The sequence below is a fragment of the Pezoporus wallicus genome, unplaced genomic scaffold, assembly GCF_028554395.1.
Source record: "Pezoporus wallicus isolate ANWC-B61680 ecotype Strahan unplaced genomic scaffold, APGP_CSIRO_Pwel_v1 contig_7545, whole genome shotgun sequence".
Lineage (NCBI taxonomy): Eukaryota > Metazoa > Chordata > Aves > Psittaciformes > Psittacidae > Pezoporus > Pezoporus wallicus.
This window is the reverse complement of record NW_026642398.1, coordinates 6,563,990-6,583,045: the sequence shown is the minus strand read 5'-3', so window position 1 is coordinate 6,583,045 and position 19,056 is coordinate 6,563,990. Positions and strand designations below refer to the sequence as shown.

Genomic DNA, 19,056 nt, shown 5'->3' with positions numbered 1-19,056 from the left:
TGCCCTTGACAAAATGGACTTCAGAAATCTGAGAACCTCATGTTTATTGTTTATTCATAATTATAATGTATTGAACACAAAAGTGGAGGTCATTTTAATTGCTGCCATTTTTGACTGGTTGATGTAGGTACATATCTTCAGCACAAGCAACTAGCTGCAATTTATTAGAAAAGTATTTAAATTAATTATTTGATCAATAACTGGTAAACTGGGGTTGGTTTTACTACATGTTATTTTGTCTGTGCTGCCTTTTGTAACTTGCTTCTCTGATATTCTATCTTTCTATGATACATTCTATCTTGTACTCATCAGCAGTGGAGTCTCATTTATCTAAGCCGAACTCTGAAATGTTTTAGGTCTTCACCAAAATTCTAATATTCTAGTGAAAATTGGGAAAGTAGAAACAGATGTTCCCTCCATTTCACAGAGCGCTGGGATTTTCAAATGGTGCCACACAGACAATACCATGCACTGAAGTGCATACACATCATTAACAATGACTGCTAGAGTAATTCTCTTCTGTATCCACAGTACTGTTCAGTTTATTAATAGAGTAATTAGAGTTACAAAATTCATTGTAATTGTAAGTGCTAATATGAACTCGGTAACAATGCCAGGTGCTTAAAAATAAAAAAGTAATAATGAAAATAATCAGATCCTTAATCCTTGAAGATCCTGCAGAGGGAAGACGCTGATGGAGAATAACGATACCTGGAAAACAAGCCATCACATCTAACTGTTCAAATTTCAGCTCAGAGTAGCACGAACAACAATACAAAAGAATTTTTCACTCCTTGCAAGATTTTTTTTTCAACACATTTTACAAAAATTATGATGGCAAATGAATGAAACTGCTTTCACTGAAAAAAAAATCATGTTATCTATAGAAATTTATCTAGACATACATAAAAATATCTTGGTTTTGACCACAAAATGTAATTCTATGATTCTGCATCTGAAGCATTTATATGAACTTTATTGGAGTATTATTCTGCATTTCCTTGTGGAAAAGTATACCATTCCTTCTTGCATTTTTTAACTCATGTTCTCTTTTCTTGCTTTAATTTTACTGGTCTTCTGATTTAAACAAATGACAAAACCAGATCCGATTGGACCTATCATACTTCATATGATTCATCATGTGTATGGTAGGTCAATACAATTAACCAATTGTAATTACCTATTAGTTTCAGTTTAAGAAGTGGAAGCTGTGTGGGATGGAAACAGACCTTGAGGGATTTTGATTATGATGTCACCCACTATTATGAAAAGTAGCAGTACCACCAATGAAAGCCATAAAAAGCTTGACCCTGCTGTAAGAAACCTTATGTTTAGACAGGTTTTGGGAACTGGAGGAGAAACAAATCAGAGTGGAACAGAATTTGCAATTCCTGGAATTACTATCTGGAAGAATTACACAAATACTTATTGCTTTACTTTCTTTGCACATTTTTATCTCCTCAGGCATATTTTTAGTAATTTTTTTAAGCTCCATCACAACAATTTGCGTGCACACACTTTTTTTCGCCTATTGGGTCCCCCTTCATTTATCAGAGCTATTTTCTAGATAGTTATAGAATGAATTTATTAGGCTTCATTAGTATTTAATCCTTACTTTAGAAATGTGATATGCATTAACCGGTAATATAATTTTTACACTCATGTCAACTACAGACTCCCTGCATCATGAAATACACGTCTTCAAAATAGAAAAATGCTAACATTTTGGATATTGGATATTGGATATATGGATATTGGTCAAGTAAGCATAAAAAAACTATTGAAGAAAAGCAGTGGTAGTGCCAGTCTTCTTAAACAAAATATCTTTAGAAATTGCTTAAGTGAGCTGCTGCTTCAGAAGCAAAGGAAAAACTGGAAGACTGAGGGAAACAGGCTCTCCATTCAAGACGTTCCAGTATTGGAGTATTTTGTCCTTGTTTTCCAAATACAAATTAAAAGTTGAAAAGAATAATACTTGGATTATTATTTATATATATATATTTATAGGTGTGTATAAAAGCACAGCTTCAAAGTTGTAACAAGATTAATAAGAAATATTTCAAAATGTTTGGTTCCTTAATTTTGGATTAGCTTATCATTAAATCAAGTTTTAGAAGAGATCTTTCATTTGGTGTCAATGATGTCTTTTTTTCTTGTGGACATTTTTCTTGGCCCAACTACATTTTCCCATATGCATTTCCAGTCATATGATACCCATGACACATTACTTTCTTTGGTTATGGGCGAGTCTCAACTACAATGAGATAACACTTCAGTCAAGTTCTGCCTTCAAGGGACAGCACAACCCTGAAGCTTTGCAAGGCACTTAGACATGACGAAATGCAGAGTTCAACATTAACTGATTAAAAACAAGTATTTCAGATCCAACTCCTACTTCACCCCTCACCAAAAAAAGCAAACCAAACCAAAAACCCCCAGTCTAATTCTTTCTAAACCCACCCAAATGGAAAATATCTGCCTTAAATTTCCTAATAGAAAATAAATTTTCAGCAAACAATTCTAATGGAAAATTCTCAGAATCATCTGGAACAGGGGGAAACTATTGATAGTGTTTTATAAAGATTTTTACAACAAACTTCCCATCCGAAAATTACAAGTCAAGTTTACAAAATATTAGCTTATAAAAGATTAGAAAAGAAGAAAAATGCAAAAATATCCCCCCAAAACAAACCATATAAAAATGCGGTTCTACAGAAAAAATGACAACAGAGCATCCCAGATAACATCCCTCCAAGCCTGTTCAGTCAGCAGTGGCTGGAAAGATCATAGAGTCATGGAATGGTTTGGGTTGGAAGGAACTTTCAAAGATCTTTTAGTCCAACCCCTCTCCAATTGGAAGGGACATCTTCAACTAGATCTGGTTACCCACAACCACATCTGGCCTGGCCTTGAATGTCTCCAGGAATAGCACATCCACCACCTCTCTGGACAACCTCTGCCAGTATTTTACCACCCTCATTGTAAAGAATTTTTTCTTCACATCCACCCTGAATCTCACCTGTTCTAGTTTGAAACCATCACCCCTCATCCTATTGCAACATATGGTGTTCTGGCACAAGTAACTTGAATTACTCAGCACAGTCATGCATTCATACTGAGTCATTAGTCAGTAAAGTCTAGAATATGACATCTCTGAATGACTTTGAAGAAGTGGAATAAAATTGAGAAACAATACATGCATTATACAACAGGACAAAATGAATGTTTGAGTTCATGAAATAGCGGTGTAACATACATGCATATATATACACACGTGGGTTGCAAGTTTTTAAACAGCAGGGAACTTTCTGATATTACAGTCAGAGTGCAAAATGTGTGGCATGCTACATCTCATTTATGTTCCCTTGGTGTAAAAAAATAAGCAGCAAATTTTTTTTTTTTATTCAATGCCTTTTATTCTGTATTGGAAAAGATGCTGAAGCTAAGAACAGCCATACCTGCTCGGATAAAAAGTTTACCTAACCCGGTATGCTACTGCACACAGTACTCAAAAGCAGATTTTTAGGGAAGTGTTAAGAACAGAGAAAGCAGATAGTGATACTTCCCTGCAATGGCCTCTCAGCTCCAAAAATTCATCTGTGAGCCAAAGGTGATGTTTAGTATTTTCTCTGCCTAGAGTTCACTTCCACGAAATTGCTTAGTTTTCATTTAACCAATACGAGTTTTAGTATCCACAACACTCTGAAACATGAAGTTCCCCAGTTTAACCCCTCATGTAAAGAACCTATTTTAAACATTTATCAGTTGCTGTTTCATTTGATGACCTCTTCTCATATGGGAAAGAACAATGAACAGCCATTCTCTATTCATCCTGTTTCCCAGTGAAGATCTTTAAGATGTCATATCAGTTCGATACACACCAGCAAAATAACAGCATGAAACTCACTTAACCTGCACAAATCAGGTGGCACCAAATGGGAGTCAGCAAGCCCAGTCTTGGGCAATTATAAATTCCAATTAATAAAAAGATACCAATACCTGTCGCTGATTTTCTGTCTCTAGTCTCAGTCTGGCTTCTACACATCTTCTGGTCTCCAGGAAGGCTTGACGTTGTGCTCTGTCTGACAGGTAGCTAATGAAGATTCCTGCAGTGTTCATACACATAAATAACACTGCCTGAGCTGCTATCTGCAATGAACAACAAATAAGGTTTGATCAGACAGGGTAAGAAACAATATCTGTTTAGAAAGAGAAAAAGAAAGAGATATAGAACAACTGCTCTGCAGTCATACAGGCTGTAAAAATAATGGTTAGGAAAGTTTGTGTAGAAGAATCTCTTGGATCTTAATTAGAGGCATCAAAAGTGCAAAACTCTCTCTGCCTTGAGAGAGAAATATGCAGTATTTGGGGGCATTAAACTCTAGATGAACCACAGATGATGTTTCCAAGGAATGACACACAGGGCTTTAGTCAGGAATGATTGCAAACATAATTAACAATTTGGTTTTGCACTGGCTCTTTTGCAAAAGCAACTCTGTGATTTGTTCCATGGCTTAGTTTGAGAAGAAAGCCATACTAAGGAAAACAAAGAGTGCCAGTTAGCTAAGAATTAATATCAGTGGTAATAGTTATCCTGTTATTATCGACCGAATTAAATAAATTCATTTTAAGCTGATGCCAAAGCATAATCTTGCACAATCTGAATTCTGAATCACTCAACAGGAGAAGCTGAAAGGATGACCAAATTCTTGCATATGTTATGCCTGTGTACACAGACCTTTTCTTCACTGACGTCTATATCAGAGTTGCACTCTTTTTCCTTGTAGAGGGTGCGTCACAGCTTCTTCCTTTGCATTATGAACTTTAAAAAGACAAATGGGAGTGCATCCTTGGACAATGTCAATTGCAGTGGATTATTTGTCTTTCATTGATAGCTCTTTGTGCTCTGGATATTTGTAAGACAGGGCACATTGACACCATTGAAGTGGAGACTGTGTGGGAAACTAAGAAACTTTTAATATCTTCATATACTAGAGACAGAACACAGACCTGCAGTTTCAGCAGCTTCATGCAACACCTCATCCCTGTTACAGGTTGCAAATTCATGTGAATTCCTCTCAGTTTCCACTTCATCCTGCCTTTTTTTTCTGACTTGTGAGAGGGTCAAGAGTCAAAAAAAAGTCCAGAAGTCATTAATATTGTTCAAATGCAGCATACAGGGCCAAGCTGCCCTGGCTGCTGCCTTAACTAGAGAAGTCATTGGGACACAGTGAACCAGCCGAGAGTTGGCAAAGTGCAGCTCCCCATCTTCCTGCCAAGGTCCAGTCAGAGCCACTATGCTGATGAGGTCCCACTGAGTGGGTCCCACTGAGTGCACCCTGCCTTGTGGGATCACACTTCTCTCCCACCAGCAGACCAGCCGTGGAGCAGGAGGAGGCTACATTACCCTGCAGCTACATCACCTGCCCAGCAAAGTCACCAGGATCATGACATAAGAACAGCCACGTCAGGGCAGTTCAAGCATTCATCATGCAGGATGCTGTCTCTGACAGCAGAAAACAGAGAGTGCCCAGGTAGGAGTACAAAGATAAACAGTATATATGAGTACATGAATAAAGCAAGCATTCAGAGATGTTTTGTCAAAACACTCTTGAACACTCCAGAACTGGCACTTGCAGAACACTGTGGGCTAGAGGCTGCATTTTTTGCAGTATTATCTTATAATCTGTGTTACTTCTCCTAACAAAAGAGAGAAAACTTTTAGCGAAACCACCTAATCTCTTTGTGATGCTTTGCCTCAGATCTCCCGGCCTCACTCCTCACGTTCATGTGGGCTTGAAAGTAAGATTTGATATCAAACTAAATGCACCTGGCAGACACTTTAGCTTCACATATTCCTGTATTTCTGAATCTGGAGTATTGTTCTATAATAGTATAGGATATTAATCTACAATTTATATGCCATGATTAAAGAAGAATTTATATCCTGGCTCCAGCTGAATTTTTGTTTAACCTTTGCTAGTAATAGATATCTAGGTAAAGCTTGTGAGAAATAGGGTGCAATTATCACGATCCTTGCATCTTCCTGGCATTCAGGATTCTGTGGTTCACGGCATCTCTGAGCTGAAGGTGGCATACACTAAACTTTTTCTGATACCTTTCTGACTGTAAGGTTAATTGTACCTTTGAGCCTATAGTGTTCAATAGCAAAGATTTCTACAATGTTATTAGGCACTTTTTGATAAAAACGTTTCCTTTTTTTTTTTTTTGTTTTAATTCACAGCCTTATCATTTGTCATGCTTGGAAACAGTGACTAATCATTCCCAATTCATCTTCCTCTTACTCATTTTACTGACTTATAGCTGACTTATAGCATTACCCCTTTTATTTCTTAAAAGGGGCAAATTTGAGACTCCTTAGTCTCACTGTTTTATCACTATTCCACCTCTGTGCTTACTGCTTCTTCCCTGTTATCTGCTTTACCGGAGACAGGTTGCCCCAGACATTTTCTGCCTTTGTTCCAAGATAAAACAGTGAATGCAATAATTCAGCTCATGAGATAACTCCTTTCTGGTGCCGCCTACTGAGAGCCATATGATGAGCTGACATTAGATAAGACCAGTTCAGAATTATGTTGTTCAGAACAACTGAACTCAGCTGTAGGTGGCTGGAGAAGTCTACATTTCATACCTTTTTGACTGACTTGAAGATAATCAATGCTTACACACATGGAAAGCTAGAATATAGGGTGGAAAAAAAAAGAAAAGCCTTTCACAGCATCTGAAATGTGCATTTCAACAGTGAAAGCAGTGGCAGGAAGCTCTTGTTTGCTTGCAAATTCAATTGCAAATTTCCCCTGAGCCCAGTTCAGTCACCCACTTCTGCTAATACTCAGGACTAGTGCCACTCGCTTCAGCAGATCTCCTTAGAGCAAATGCAGTAGAATTTGGCCTTCAATTAGATTTCATGAGCATGTAATTTGATTTGGACAAAGGGAATTATGGAAAACATGTTACAGGTAAAACAACAGATTAAGCAGAGGGAGAATCTGCTTTTCTTATACATAGCAGTCTGACTGAAAACAATCTAAAAAGTAAAGCACTATGCTGTGCAAGGATACAATCTATTGCTCTTGTTAACAAAAGAATGAAAAGAATGCATAAGACCTGAATCTCTCATTGACACTCTTTTTTCTGCAGTTTACTGAGGCCAATTCCAGAAGTCTTGCAGGATTTTCTACTGCCTATCAGGGCAGACTGATTTTATATGATGTACATAGTTTCATGTCTTTTTGATTGACCTGAAGATCATCAATGATCACACAGTAGGAAAGCAGAGGTATAACATGAGAAAAAAGAAAATCTTTTCAGAGCATTTTTGAGTGATTTATGCACCCGGTCTCTCTGTACTTTGCACAGCACTCAAATAAGCAACTGTAGCAGAGAAGGCAATTGATCTTAAAAAGCCATGAGTGATATGTTTTGAGGTTAAATAAGGCTCTGGGGAGGTCTGCTCCTTGAATACTTAATAATGCAAACAAGAAGGTACCCATCACCATGCTGCTTGGGAGTATCTGTTTAAGGATCAGCACTGTCCCTGCTGAACCTGCAGTTGTATATAACTGCGTAACAGGAGGAACAGAGGTAAAGAAAGTTACTTGACAAGATCATACAGATAACTAGAAGCAGTCATTAAAATTTTTACTCCAAACCTCTGATTCTCATATTTCTCATAGGACGTGATTAATAGCTTAGTTCACAGAGAAATCACTTACTTGTCAAATAAATTTACATTTATAAAGCGTCCCTCATACAAGCACCTTGGAGCCCTTTGCAAAATCAGTATGAAAACTAGCCAAAACCAAAGGCAATGGAAGGAGAGGCCACAGGTCAGACAAAAAAGCCAAGATTAAGTTGGACAGTACACATTGTTTCAAATAACTTCATTTTTATCTGTCAGTCATTGTATAAACAGGACTTTGCCAAGACATATTGTCACGGTTTAAACACAGCCAGACAGCTCTTTCACTCACTCCCTCCCTTTCCTCCCTCTTTCTTTCCTTCCCCCCCCCGCCTTCCCTGCTCCTGGAGGGATGGGGAGGAGAATCAAAAGTATGTAACTCCCATGGGTTGAGATAAGAACAGTCCAGTAACTAAGGTGTAACACAAATCACTGCTGCTACCACCAATGGTACTAAAGATAAGAGAAAATAACAAGGGAAGAGAATACCATATCACTTGCCGAAACGAGTCCGACCCAGAAGAATCTGTGCCCTTCCAGGTAACTCCCAGTTACCTCCCTGGGCATGATGTGCTGTGGTATGGAATACCTCTTTGGCTAGCCTGGATCAGGTGTCCTGTCTCTGCTTCCTCCCGGCTTTCCCTCCTCCCTGGCAGAGCATGAGACCCATGAAGTCCTGGGTCAGGGTAAACATTAGCAGCAACTAAAAAAATCAGTGTTATCAGCACTGTTCCCAGGCTCAAAGTCAAAACACAGTGCTGCACCAGCTACCAAGAAGGAGACTGCTACTGCTAAACCCAGAACACATCTGAAACCAAATTAATACTGTGAGTTGATTTGGGAACCACCAGCTCTCAAAGAAATGATTAAAAGGCACTGGACACAGCTGGTGAGGAAGAAGTATCAATCAGAGCAGGTACAAGATAGTAATGTAAGAGAACAGGAAGAGGGAAATTAATTGACAAGATGGTAAAGTAGCTCACAAGTCTGTAGCAAAGTGGTAGGTGAATCAGCCACAGGCAGCTTTTTAACAGAATTGAATGTAATTCAGGAAACAGGAAATTCAGAAGGATACAGGTGAGTTACTGAGAGCAGAGCTGAGCTAAGCATAGCAACAATTTGTAAGCATTTCTGCTACTAAAAGCACCTAATTGAGTTTGCCTTGATTTGGAGCTTACACAGAATCCTGTGAGTTTATGAACAACTGGGAGCAAGTTAAGGAAGAGTTTGCAAATGCCAGAAGTTTCAAAACTTAAAAAAACATAACTGAATTGTGTTTCAATTTTGCTGCGATTTTCCTCTTTGAAAAGGTACGATTTTCCATCAGGGAGTATAAAGCCATTAGGCTGGCTGTAGTCTCCTTATTCAGTGCTTTCTAAGACCTGCCATTAGTCGACATGTATAGAGTGTGTAGTGATTGACTGAGTCACTGATCCCAGCACTTCCAAAGAGCCTGTAACCTGAGGATATGTGAATACATAGGAGCAAACCCAACAGACTGGAAATGAGTTCATAGCTAGCCCTAAAAGACAATAATTGCTACAGACAATTTTCATTATGAATAGTTGAACCAACAGTAGTACACTTTCACATGGAAAGCATAGTGGAAGTGGAGGAGAGAAAGCTAAAAAGATTTGGAAACTACTCTGAAATCCAGGAGGACACTGAACTTAAGTGTTACTACAGAAGCAAACCTTAGTGTGCTCTGCAGAAATAAACCTATTATGAACCTCTTCAGCAGGTTATTTTGTTCTGCTGCATAGAAACAGAGTAATGCTGGGCCTGAACTTAGCAAAACACAGCTGAAAAGTGAAGAAATTGTTTCCAGTGTAAACTCCAGTTGGACATTCTCAAGGCAGATCAGTCCTAAAGAGCAGGAATTTCATTAATTCCTGAAATGAGCCTGTGGGAATGATTTAATTGTTTTTTTATTTTGCTTTCTAATTTTGGATTGTCTTCAACAGCGGATTAGAGTAGCTCTGTTTTGGGAAAACTGGGAAAGTAAAGCTGTTGTGCTTCTTTAAGAGTGTTTTCAACATGTGTTACATAAAGAACTGGTTGCTATGGTAATTATTATTGGTTAATTAGGTTTGAAGAAGCATTTTGATTTATTATTAGTTGTTTAACTAAAAATAGGATCTTGTCGCAAGGTTGGGTTTGTAAGTAAAATGTCTCAGAAATCCTATTGCCTTCTCTCCCTTCTCCAACACCCCCTTGCTTAGGCTACTTTGAGGGAAAATAAATTATGGTTTTATAAGAACTGATCATCAGGAATGAACTGGGGTTGGTATGAAAAAAGTGGAATTTGAGACCAAACTGCTCTACTTTGGATAGAATAGGAACATCTGGCAGCACAGACTTCACCATTCTCTCCTGCTGGGCTGCAGCAAGCCTCTGTCTCCAGCTGAGACCATGATTTTATGAATCAAAGTTCCTGGCAGCAAAACAAGTAAGTACCTATATCTCTGTACTGCCTCTTGCCTACCTTGATCCCTCAGTACAGATTCCCCTTTGTCGTGCCAGATCAATTATTTGTGGGACCATACTGTGAACTATATCAGGGAACTTGGCCAACTTAAAAAAACAAACATTTGGCATTGGCAGTGATTTTCCCATCTAGAGCAGTCGTCTGATTGAGTTCATAGCACAGCCTCCACAGGGAGAGGAAGCACGTGAACATTCATAGTTGGCCCTGCTTCCAACTCATTAAACTGAAATCATTGTTGCCTTATTGTTAAATCATCTTGCAAGGAGTTTTTTTATTCTCCAGGTTCATTCCTTCTGACTTGTCCTCAGTCCAACTGCTAAATGCTGTGATAGAGGGGTTTTTGTTTGGTTTAGATTGTGGAAACTTCTCCACCAACACTTATTGGAAACCAGCTTGTTCCACAAAGGTGCAAAACTGCTGCTATGACTTTCAAGAAAGTTCATCTGTCCCTGATACTCTATATCGTCCAATGCACTAATACCTCTGGAGTGATCTATATATACAATTTACTGGAAGACAGGAACCGCACACCTGAGATGATGATTAAGAGCAGTGCTTTACCCCACTTACACCTGATTTGCTAAATGTGAAAGAAGCTATTTGTGTCACTGTCACCTTCTGATTTTGTGTTTAGAACTAATTCAGCTGTGCACAGCTCCCACAGAAACATTGTCTGATTCTTCAAGAACTCAGATCTTATTTATGCCTCTAGCAGAGGTGAGATCTTTTAAGAAGCCTGGTCTTGTTGCTTCAGAGCAGGTATTAGAGGTGTTCACTGTGTGCTTGAGGACACAGTCTGATCTTTAATGTGCATGAAATCCTGCAGGACAGGTTAGCCTTATCAAAACACAGGATGTACCCCAAGGAATTACTCATACTCAGTGAGAATATCCTAACATACCTATTGCTCCTGCACTGATAACGATTTTTAAAACAAAGACCCTTTTCCCTCTGAACGATGACACTTCTGCATAAAATCAATTGTTCTAGCTCAAGACATCATTAAGAAATGATATCTTGAATATTCAAAACAAGAGTTTAATTTGATGTTAGAAAAACAACTATTCCCTTCTTGCTTTTCCTCTCATGGAATCCATTAGAAATGTAAGAAATTGAATGTCTGATTAAATTGTTCACAGGCGGCTCAAACTATATAATTTGATAAGTCAGCTATCAACTATGGCAAGAATTTTGCATCATGGTGTGGTACAAAAGATCTTTCAGAAATATCATATCATATCACATCAGACAGATAAGGGTTGACAGAAACTGAATGATGCACAGTAGCGGTCAAGCAAATACATAACCCTGCTAGTGCCATCAAGCAGCCCCAAATGGCAAATAATTTTCAGCACATCTCCTCTAACTGCCCTTGAGTTTGTCTAAAATTTAGGATTCAGGCATAATCTTCATAAAAGAAAACGTATTCTGTGACTTTGGATAACCTTTTTTGGATGTTTGTCTTTTTATAGATGTTAAAATGACTACATGTGCCTAGGACAGTGTCAGTAGTAGGGCCATAGCTCATGGATACAGACGAATGGAGAGAGATGGGTAAATGATCTTAAATTTTTAGTAACTTTTCCATGGCTATAGGGTAATCTTCTGAACTCCCTGACCCTCATCCAGGAACTGATCCTGAGCCACACAATGAAATCTGGCGATCATGTCTCCTGTGCACTGAGCAACACAGCTCTCTTTTATCATTTGGCACACAGGATGCTATTACAGATACCTGAAATGTTCCTACTTAGAATGAACAGTCTTATCCTTCGACACAAATAACCCCCTTTATTCAGTGTTTTCTGTGTGCTGGTTAGGTACCTTTTCCTTCTACCTGGAGACAACTTCATTGCATGGTAATTAAAAGGAGAAATATAAAGCCAGACTTTCCAGATGTCATTATTTTATTGTCCAAAAGCATCGCCTCATTTGGTGTGTCTAAGTAAACATGAAAAGTTCAGACAGGGATCCATCTTCTTCTCCAAATATGCATAACCTAGAAACCATAGTACATGTACTACAGAATTACTTTTAATTGCCTGTGTTGTCAAACCAGGAGTAGATCCTGTAACAACTCACAAAAAAACCCAGCAAAACACAAGACACAGCACAAATGCCTGCACCACAGAGAACACACTGGGAGGAGCCCATGGTAGTGAGAGTAGTTTAAGAAAGGAAGTGATGGTAGTCTTCCTCTCATTGCTCAGAAGGGAGTACAAAGCAGCTGTGGAGTTTCCCTTTCTGCATTTCCATATTTTAGACTCCTTAATCTCAATCTTACACCGAAATTTTCCCTACACTTTCTCTGTGCAGAGGTTGATCTTCCTTGCTTACATTCAATAGAAGCCACATTCCATTTAAAGCCACTAGAGAATTAATTACTCCTAATAAAAGTTACAGCAACTAAAGGAAGATTTATAACAAATTACTCTGAAATGAGGAAGCACACTCACAACATCCTAGATATTAAGAATTACAAAACCAATTCCCGTTGAGTTGTTTTTTAAAGCAACACTTGCCAAATGTTATTTTTTTCCCCTTTGCATTACATACATGGGTATCTGAATTCTAAATAACTGTCTCCCAATTCAGATAGGCCAGTATTTGGAGACCAGGCATTACACATAGAATCATAGAAGAGTTAGGGTTGGAAAGGACCTTAAGATTGTCTAGTTCCAAGCCCCCTGCAATGGGCAGGGACACCTGACACTAAACCACGTCATCCAAGGCTCTGTCAAACCAGTCTTGAACACTGCCAGGAATGGAGCATTTACCACTTCTTTGGGCAGCCTGTTCAGTGCCTCACCACCCTCACAGTAAAGAACTTCTTCTTTATATCTAACCTGAACTTCCCCTGATTAAGTTTGAACCCATTACCCCTTGTCCTATCACAGATAACTTCACAGTGACAAAAAAATTCCAGATAACACCTGGTCTGGAAGCATCTGAGAGCATCACTGAGTTTTAGGGTGAGCAACACCCTAAATTTCAGACCTCTAAAGTGAAAGTAACTTCTGAAATTTTTCCTCAAATTATCTCAGTACTTCTACCTAAGTCAATGCAGGACAGCCAAGGCAGAAGAACTCTGAGTACTTCCCTTAGCGAATTATACAACTTATTAGGAGTAATGGTAGGGGGGGGGAAATCATTCATCAAAGCTGCTCTGCAGCATTGGAAAGAGTTTAACTACATTTTAAGGAAAACAGAATTAAGAAGTCTGCCCTTCTGCTAAGTGAGTCTGGGGGGTGCTCTGCACAGCTGTTTTTATTGCTCTAGATAATGGCTTTTATCCAAAGTAGAATGTCAAAACTGAGTGAACAATAATTACGTTTGCAGGGATGACAGCAGTTCATCTTCTCTGACACACTTCACTTCTGGTTTCATCTGATCAATTGTACGCATGTTCCAGCAATTACCTGCAGTACATACTCCATGTCTCTTTCCAATAGAACTGGCAATTGTTATGATTTGTGTACAGGTGACCCTTCCACAGTGCATTCTACAGTGTTATTACAATAGACTGCACAAGAGAAACAGAGAAGCTTTTCGTTTTTATTTGTGTCCAAGTGTGTGTTCCTCTGAATTTTCAAGCTGTGGCCATAGGTGGAAGAAAGAAGCAGGAGTCTGCAAATCATTTTCCCCCTTTGGTAGTGCAGTGGAAAAAGAAAGCAATAGCAAAACATAATGGTCTTAAATTACTCTCAGACTCTTTATCAAGGAATAAAGACAGCCTTATGAAAACCCTTCCAGTCAGGGTGAGAGTAAGACTAATAACTATTAAAAAGTAAATTGATTTAATAGGAATAGTACTGAAAATACTGGTAATGAAAAATACATGAGGAATATCACAGTGTTTAGTGTCCTTTTCCAAGCCCTTGTCCTTCAAAGCCTGATTCTACTCTGAAAGGAAACTCCGCTGATCAGCTGTTTGTGTTAATCAGTGATACCTGCTGCAAAGCAAACCTTTCCCACAGTTATTCTTTTTTCAAAGCATTCATCCCCAAATCCAAAACAGTGCTGGAAACAAAGGCTCTTTACACTTTATTATTGGCATTTTAGACTAAAGGCCAACGTCAAGGCTGAATCTTTCCCGCAGTTGCACCTGTAAGATGCTGCTGTTTTGCCCCAGTGTCATTAGAGATGGAGCCTACCATTGAATCTACAACTGATTGAAGTATGAGACAACAAGAATGGGCTTGTAGTTCCCAGATCAGGCTGCAGGCTTGCTAGCCCAGAAATAAACAAAGTAAATATCTCCTTTCTCCATTTCCCATTTTGGCTTCCCTGCTTCCATTTCAAACTGATTTTGGAAAAGTGACCTGAAAACCCCAATGAAAGCAATTTGATATTCCTTGTGCTTATTTTTCCCTCAGTTTCTCCTTTTACTGTTGACTGTGATGATCCCCTGAAAAGCAAATTCCCAAATTAGAGTACTTTCCTAGAAAATATTAAAAACAAAAAATCAACAAAACACCCAAGCACCTACTTCCTCAGTCATCCCTGATGCTAACACTGGGCTGTAAACATGGCATATCACAGCATCTGAGGCCTCCCTTTACGTTGGAGAAATCTTGGGTAGCATAAAGGTAGCGGACTGTAGACTGATTTCAGTGTACAGAGAATTTCAGGCATCCTTAACCACACAGAAAACCAGTGCTGATATGACCCTGTGAGACCACAGGAAATGGAAAGGCTTTGGACCAACAAAGAAAACTTTAGGGTAGTTAGAGAAGGGGTAACAGGGACCAGGAGCCTTCGTTTTCCAGAGCTGAACCAAACATAGCTTAGGTACAGTGGAACACATGAACCACTTATGTTTAATGGGAATTTTATTGCTAACTATCTATTGTGAATCAATTTCCTCTTTAAAGACTTCAAGAAGACTCTTAATCTCAAAATTTTTAACTCTTAACTAGGAACTATGGAACTATGGAAGCAAATGGAAATGTACCAGACAAAAGCTGTGAGGTTACAGCATTCCAGACCAGCTTGATTAAAAGTTTATCTCAGACAGTTAGGCAAGGATAAACATTTTCCTTTGTGAAACCTGTGGGTGTTGTTTTGCTATTAGTCACAGTGAATGCTTCAGTGTGGTGAGTTGGAAGAAGTCAGACTGACATCAAAAGTACAGAGAGTGCTGTGGGAAAAAGTTGATTCAGTCTTTTGGCTGGCAAAATATGTCACAGACAAATAATGAAGGATTAGGTTTCCTCTTGTCTCTTTGCTAGCAGAGGAGACATATGGTACAGGATTCATTCTGCATTGACAGTGGTGTGACCTAGGACTAATTCCTTTGAAAGCAGTGATTTATTCTGGTATAAAACAAGGATGGGATTAACATCAAAAACTGGTATTTGCTGTGGGTTAAGTTCTCCTTGCCTGACAATATAAGCCATGCTTTTGTTTTCACTGCTTGTGTAAGCATGAGAAAGAGAAACTGGACTGTTTGTGGAATATTAAATAAATGATGCAAGACAAAAAAAAACACTGTCTCTGCTGTTGAATGATGAATCCTGCTGATACCAGAGAGAGCTGCTGGAAACTATTAAATCTTGATGGACATAAACAAGAGAAGGCCTTCAAACAGTCTACATCAGGATAGCTGTGTGCGAGTTCATACAGCCATCCACATTTTGCGGTTCAGGTTGTTTAAAGGCACCTACTCAGTGACACAAAAGCCACCCCAGAATTTAGGTCAAGAATTAGCTGTCAAAGTGGATTTCTTACTGGAATTTCAGGCAATGAAGAGAACATAATTTCTGACCCTTACAAAAGAAAACCAAAGACAATCAATTTTATAAACTAATCTTCCCAACTGGCTGATGTTTTCTAGAAGCCATACAGTGCTAATAGTTAAATCTATGAAAGGACTCAAGGAGAAAAGACACACGTAATGACAGGGTGACACACATACTAGTTTCATGCCTTATCCAAAGCCTGTTGTTTGATGTAGATAGGCCTTCTGGCTCTGACAGCTTTTTAAGCAGATTCCTCCAACAATCTTGGTTTGTTACCTATCAGAACACAAGTGAAACACAAGTGAAACAAAGCATTTCAGATATCCTAGGGAATCACTTATGTGTCCTGCTTGATAACAATGTGACTTTTTTTTTCCTGGAAGGATGAAATCAGTTCTTAGTGCATAAGTTTTGCCATCCAGAGTCAACATTGGCCAGATACACCCCTTCCAAGGTACGTACAAATGTTTCAAATTGCAAAATATAAGAATTTCTGTTCTTAAAGGAAAGTAAAGCCCCAAACAGGCCCTACTGTTCAAGTATTTTTCTTTCTGTTTATATAGTGCAGTGCTGAAAGCAATTAAAACCATGTCTTACAGACAGCACTACAAACATATCAGTTGTCAATATTAAGCTGACATCTGATGGCCGACACTGTACAGGATGTGCATGTGTAACCTATATTAAAACCTGGGTAAAACCAAGAACAAGCACAAATGACTTCTTCATGTTGCCATCCTCATGAACATCCTCATCCATGTGTTAAGGTCAGCTTGATTAATCATTATGTAAGCCTAAATCTAACATGCATGAAATAAACACATAATGTATTGTAAATAACTTTTGTCATTCATTTGGCCTTCTTTCTCGCCTTCTGACATGTTTCTTTGTATTATTTCCACAAAGAGTTTATAAAAAATAAGAAAAAAATCTGAGTCATGGCAATAATTTGTTTCTTTAAGAAGAAAATTATTAATATAAAAAGTAGAACCAGTCAGAATAAATGCCACACAAGATTATAATAAAAAGCATTTGGGAACAATATCTAGAGATGAGCAAGCCAAATCTGGAGAACTAGAAACCAATGAGTATGTGTGTCTGTGCCTGTGAGTTTTAAAATCTTTAGTTCTTGTCAGATTACATAAAAACCCCTCAATCTTCACATTTTTTTATCTTTCTCTAGTTAGTAGTGAAGAGGTGCAACTTCTGAATTGCTGGGTAGCTCAGCCCTGTAGGTGTGCAAATGCCTTTCTTAGATTGGAACAATTCTGGTCACATTCAGCAGTGAAAATATGGCTACCTAGAGATATTATATATTCAGAATACACCAATAGAATGTGGGCAGCATATGATAGCGCTCTGCTTCCAGTTTCCGGTGAATTTAACTGGAAACTGAAATGTAAGAGTCATGGCCACCCAGAGTTGCAAAATCCTTCATCTGGGAGATAAGGGCCCCTGCTGACACCAGGATTGAATAAAAAGTCTTTGCTGGATCACAAGGGCAGGTATTCCTGATCTGCAGGATTTGCAGTTGTGAGAGGTGGCCAGTCCAGTCCAGGACTTGCAGGAACAGCAGCAGCATCACTGGATTTGGATGATATCATCCAAGAACTGGGATAAATGCATCCTAATCTATAAAATGTCGATGTGTGCATCTTCAAAATGATTATAACAATAAAAAGACCCAGGATGACCTACCTCTACCTACCACCTTACTTTCACTGAGAAGAACAAGAGCACTTGTATTTCACATGTGTGATTTATACCATCTTTTAGTCTGAACAGAACACCCAGCATGACTCTTCAAAGTATTCATCTTTCAAAGAAATTCCTGTATCCGGCAGGAGTAGAAATGGTTGTCTAAAAATCTTTTACTAAAAGTGTCTGCATAGTTGCTCTGAACTGCTGATACCGATTTTATAGTCTGGAAATAAAGGCATTTTGCTGAAAGACTGAATTGCCCTTCACGACATGAAAAAACATGATTAAAATATGCTGGCAAGGTTAGAGTCTATTGCTCGTTGCTCTTGAAGAGAACATTAGTCACCATGTTCCCTGAATTTCAACTGTGTTCTGCTAAGGCCTTTATTGGAGAAGGAATGCCTCTTTATAAATAAAAGCCCAATTCCCTGTTTTCCAGCAGAGTGAGATGCTCAGCCTAAGAAAGGTGCTATGCTACTCCAGTAACAGAAAGCAGCCTCATGTCTAATGTGGGTGTCTAATTGTGGATGTTATACGTGGGGAAACTGCAAGAGACAAACTACCTCATGAGGTTTCCCAGAGTGTAGGGTGGATATAGACACAAAGGAAAAGCCAAGACTCTTCCACCTCTTAACAACGTTCCAGCTATGCAGCAAGCATGAACTAATCTCTGTATTTACTTATGGCACTACATGCCTATATTGTTTCTAATATTTTCATGTGTACCATGTTATCTAAGGATAGTTCTAAAGCTGGCTGTACTCCTAAAGATTTCAGAGACAATATCCATATCTTCTAATGTACACAGATACTTACATTCTTTGCTTAGAGCAGGAACAACCAGGAAAATTCTTATCCTTTGTGATTAAGTGGCATATGTATCACAAATATATATAATGAACAGAATCTACTGATGATCCTCTGAATATATTTATATATATATTTAAGTATGTATATAAAAAAATAAAATAAATCAGACCATCTTAATGACATAAGAGGAAGATTGAAGGTCGAATAAAATGAGCTGATGATGACCTGAAAAAGATTTTTCTTTGGGTAAAAATGACCCTTCCTTATTCAGCAGATTCACTCCTTGCTGTTTCTTAGCCTTCAGCAGGACTTGATTGACAATACAGTCCTTTCACCAGTTGTTAGCATCTTGGAAGAGGCAATTAGATTCTCCCATTTTTTTGCACCATCAGTAATACTGTTGCTTAATAGTTCATCCCACATGTCCTTAGTGAACCACAAATATAAATTCTTGATGCTGTAGTATTTCAAGCTACATAAATAAAGCTACTTCAGAATGATCTATCAACATCAGTGTAGCAATCATTAGAAATGCAAAATGGTTTACTCCTTTGGAAACTAGCAGTGAGAATACTTTGCAGCATAGCCAGAATTAGGAGCCAGTATCATTTAAT

The 19,056-nt window shown here is 38.5% G+C and overlaps 1 protein-coding gene across 2 annotated transcripts in view; it reads right to left on the bottom strand.

Annotated features, from left to right (window-relative positions):
• ADCY8 (adenylate cyclase 8) overlaps window positions 1-19,056 on the bottom strand; it is a 119,796-nt gene that overhangs the window by 85,900 nt on the left and 14,840 nt on the right. For both annotated transcript variants that reach the window (XM_057429791.1, XM_057429790.1), the window contains exon 2: window positions 4,000-4,149. In XM_057429791.1, the coding sequence (XP_057285774.1) occupies window positions 4,000-4,149 (150 nt within the window). The remainder of the gene's footprint in view (window positions 1-3,999; window positions 4,150-19,056) is intronic.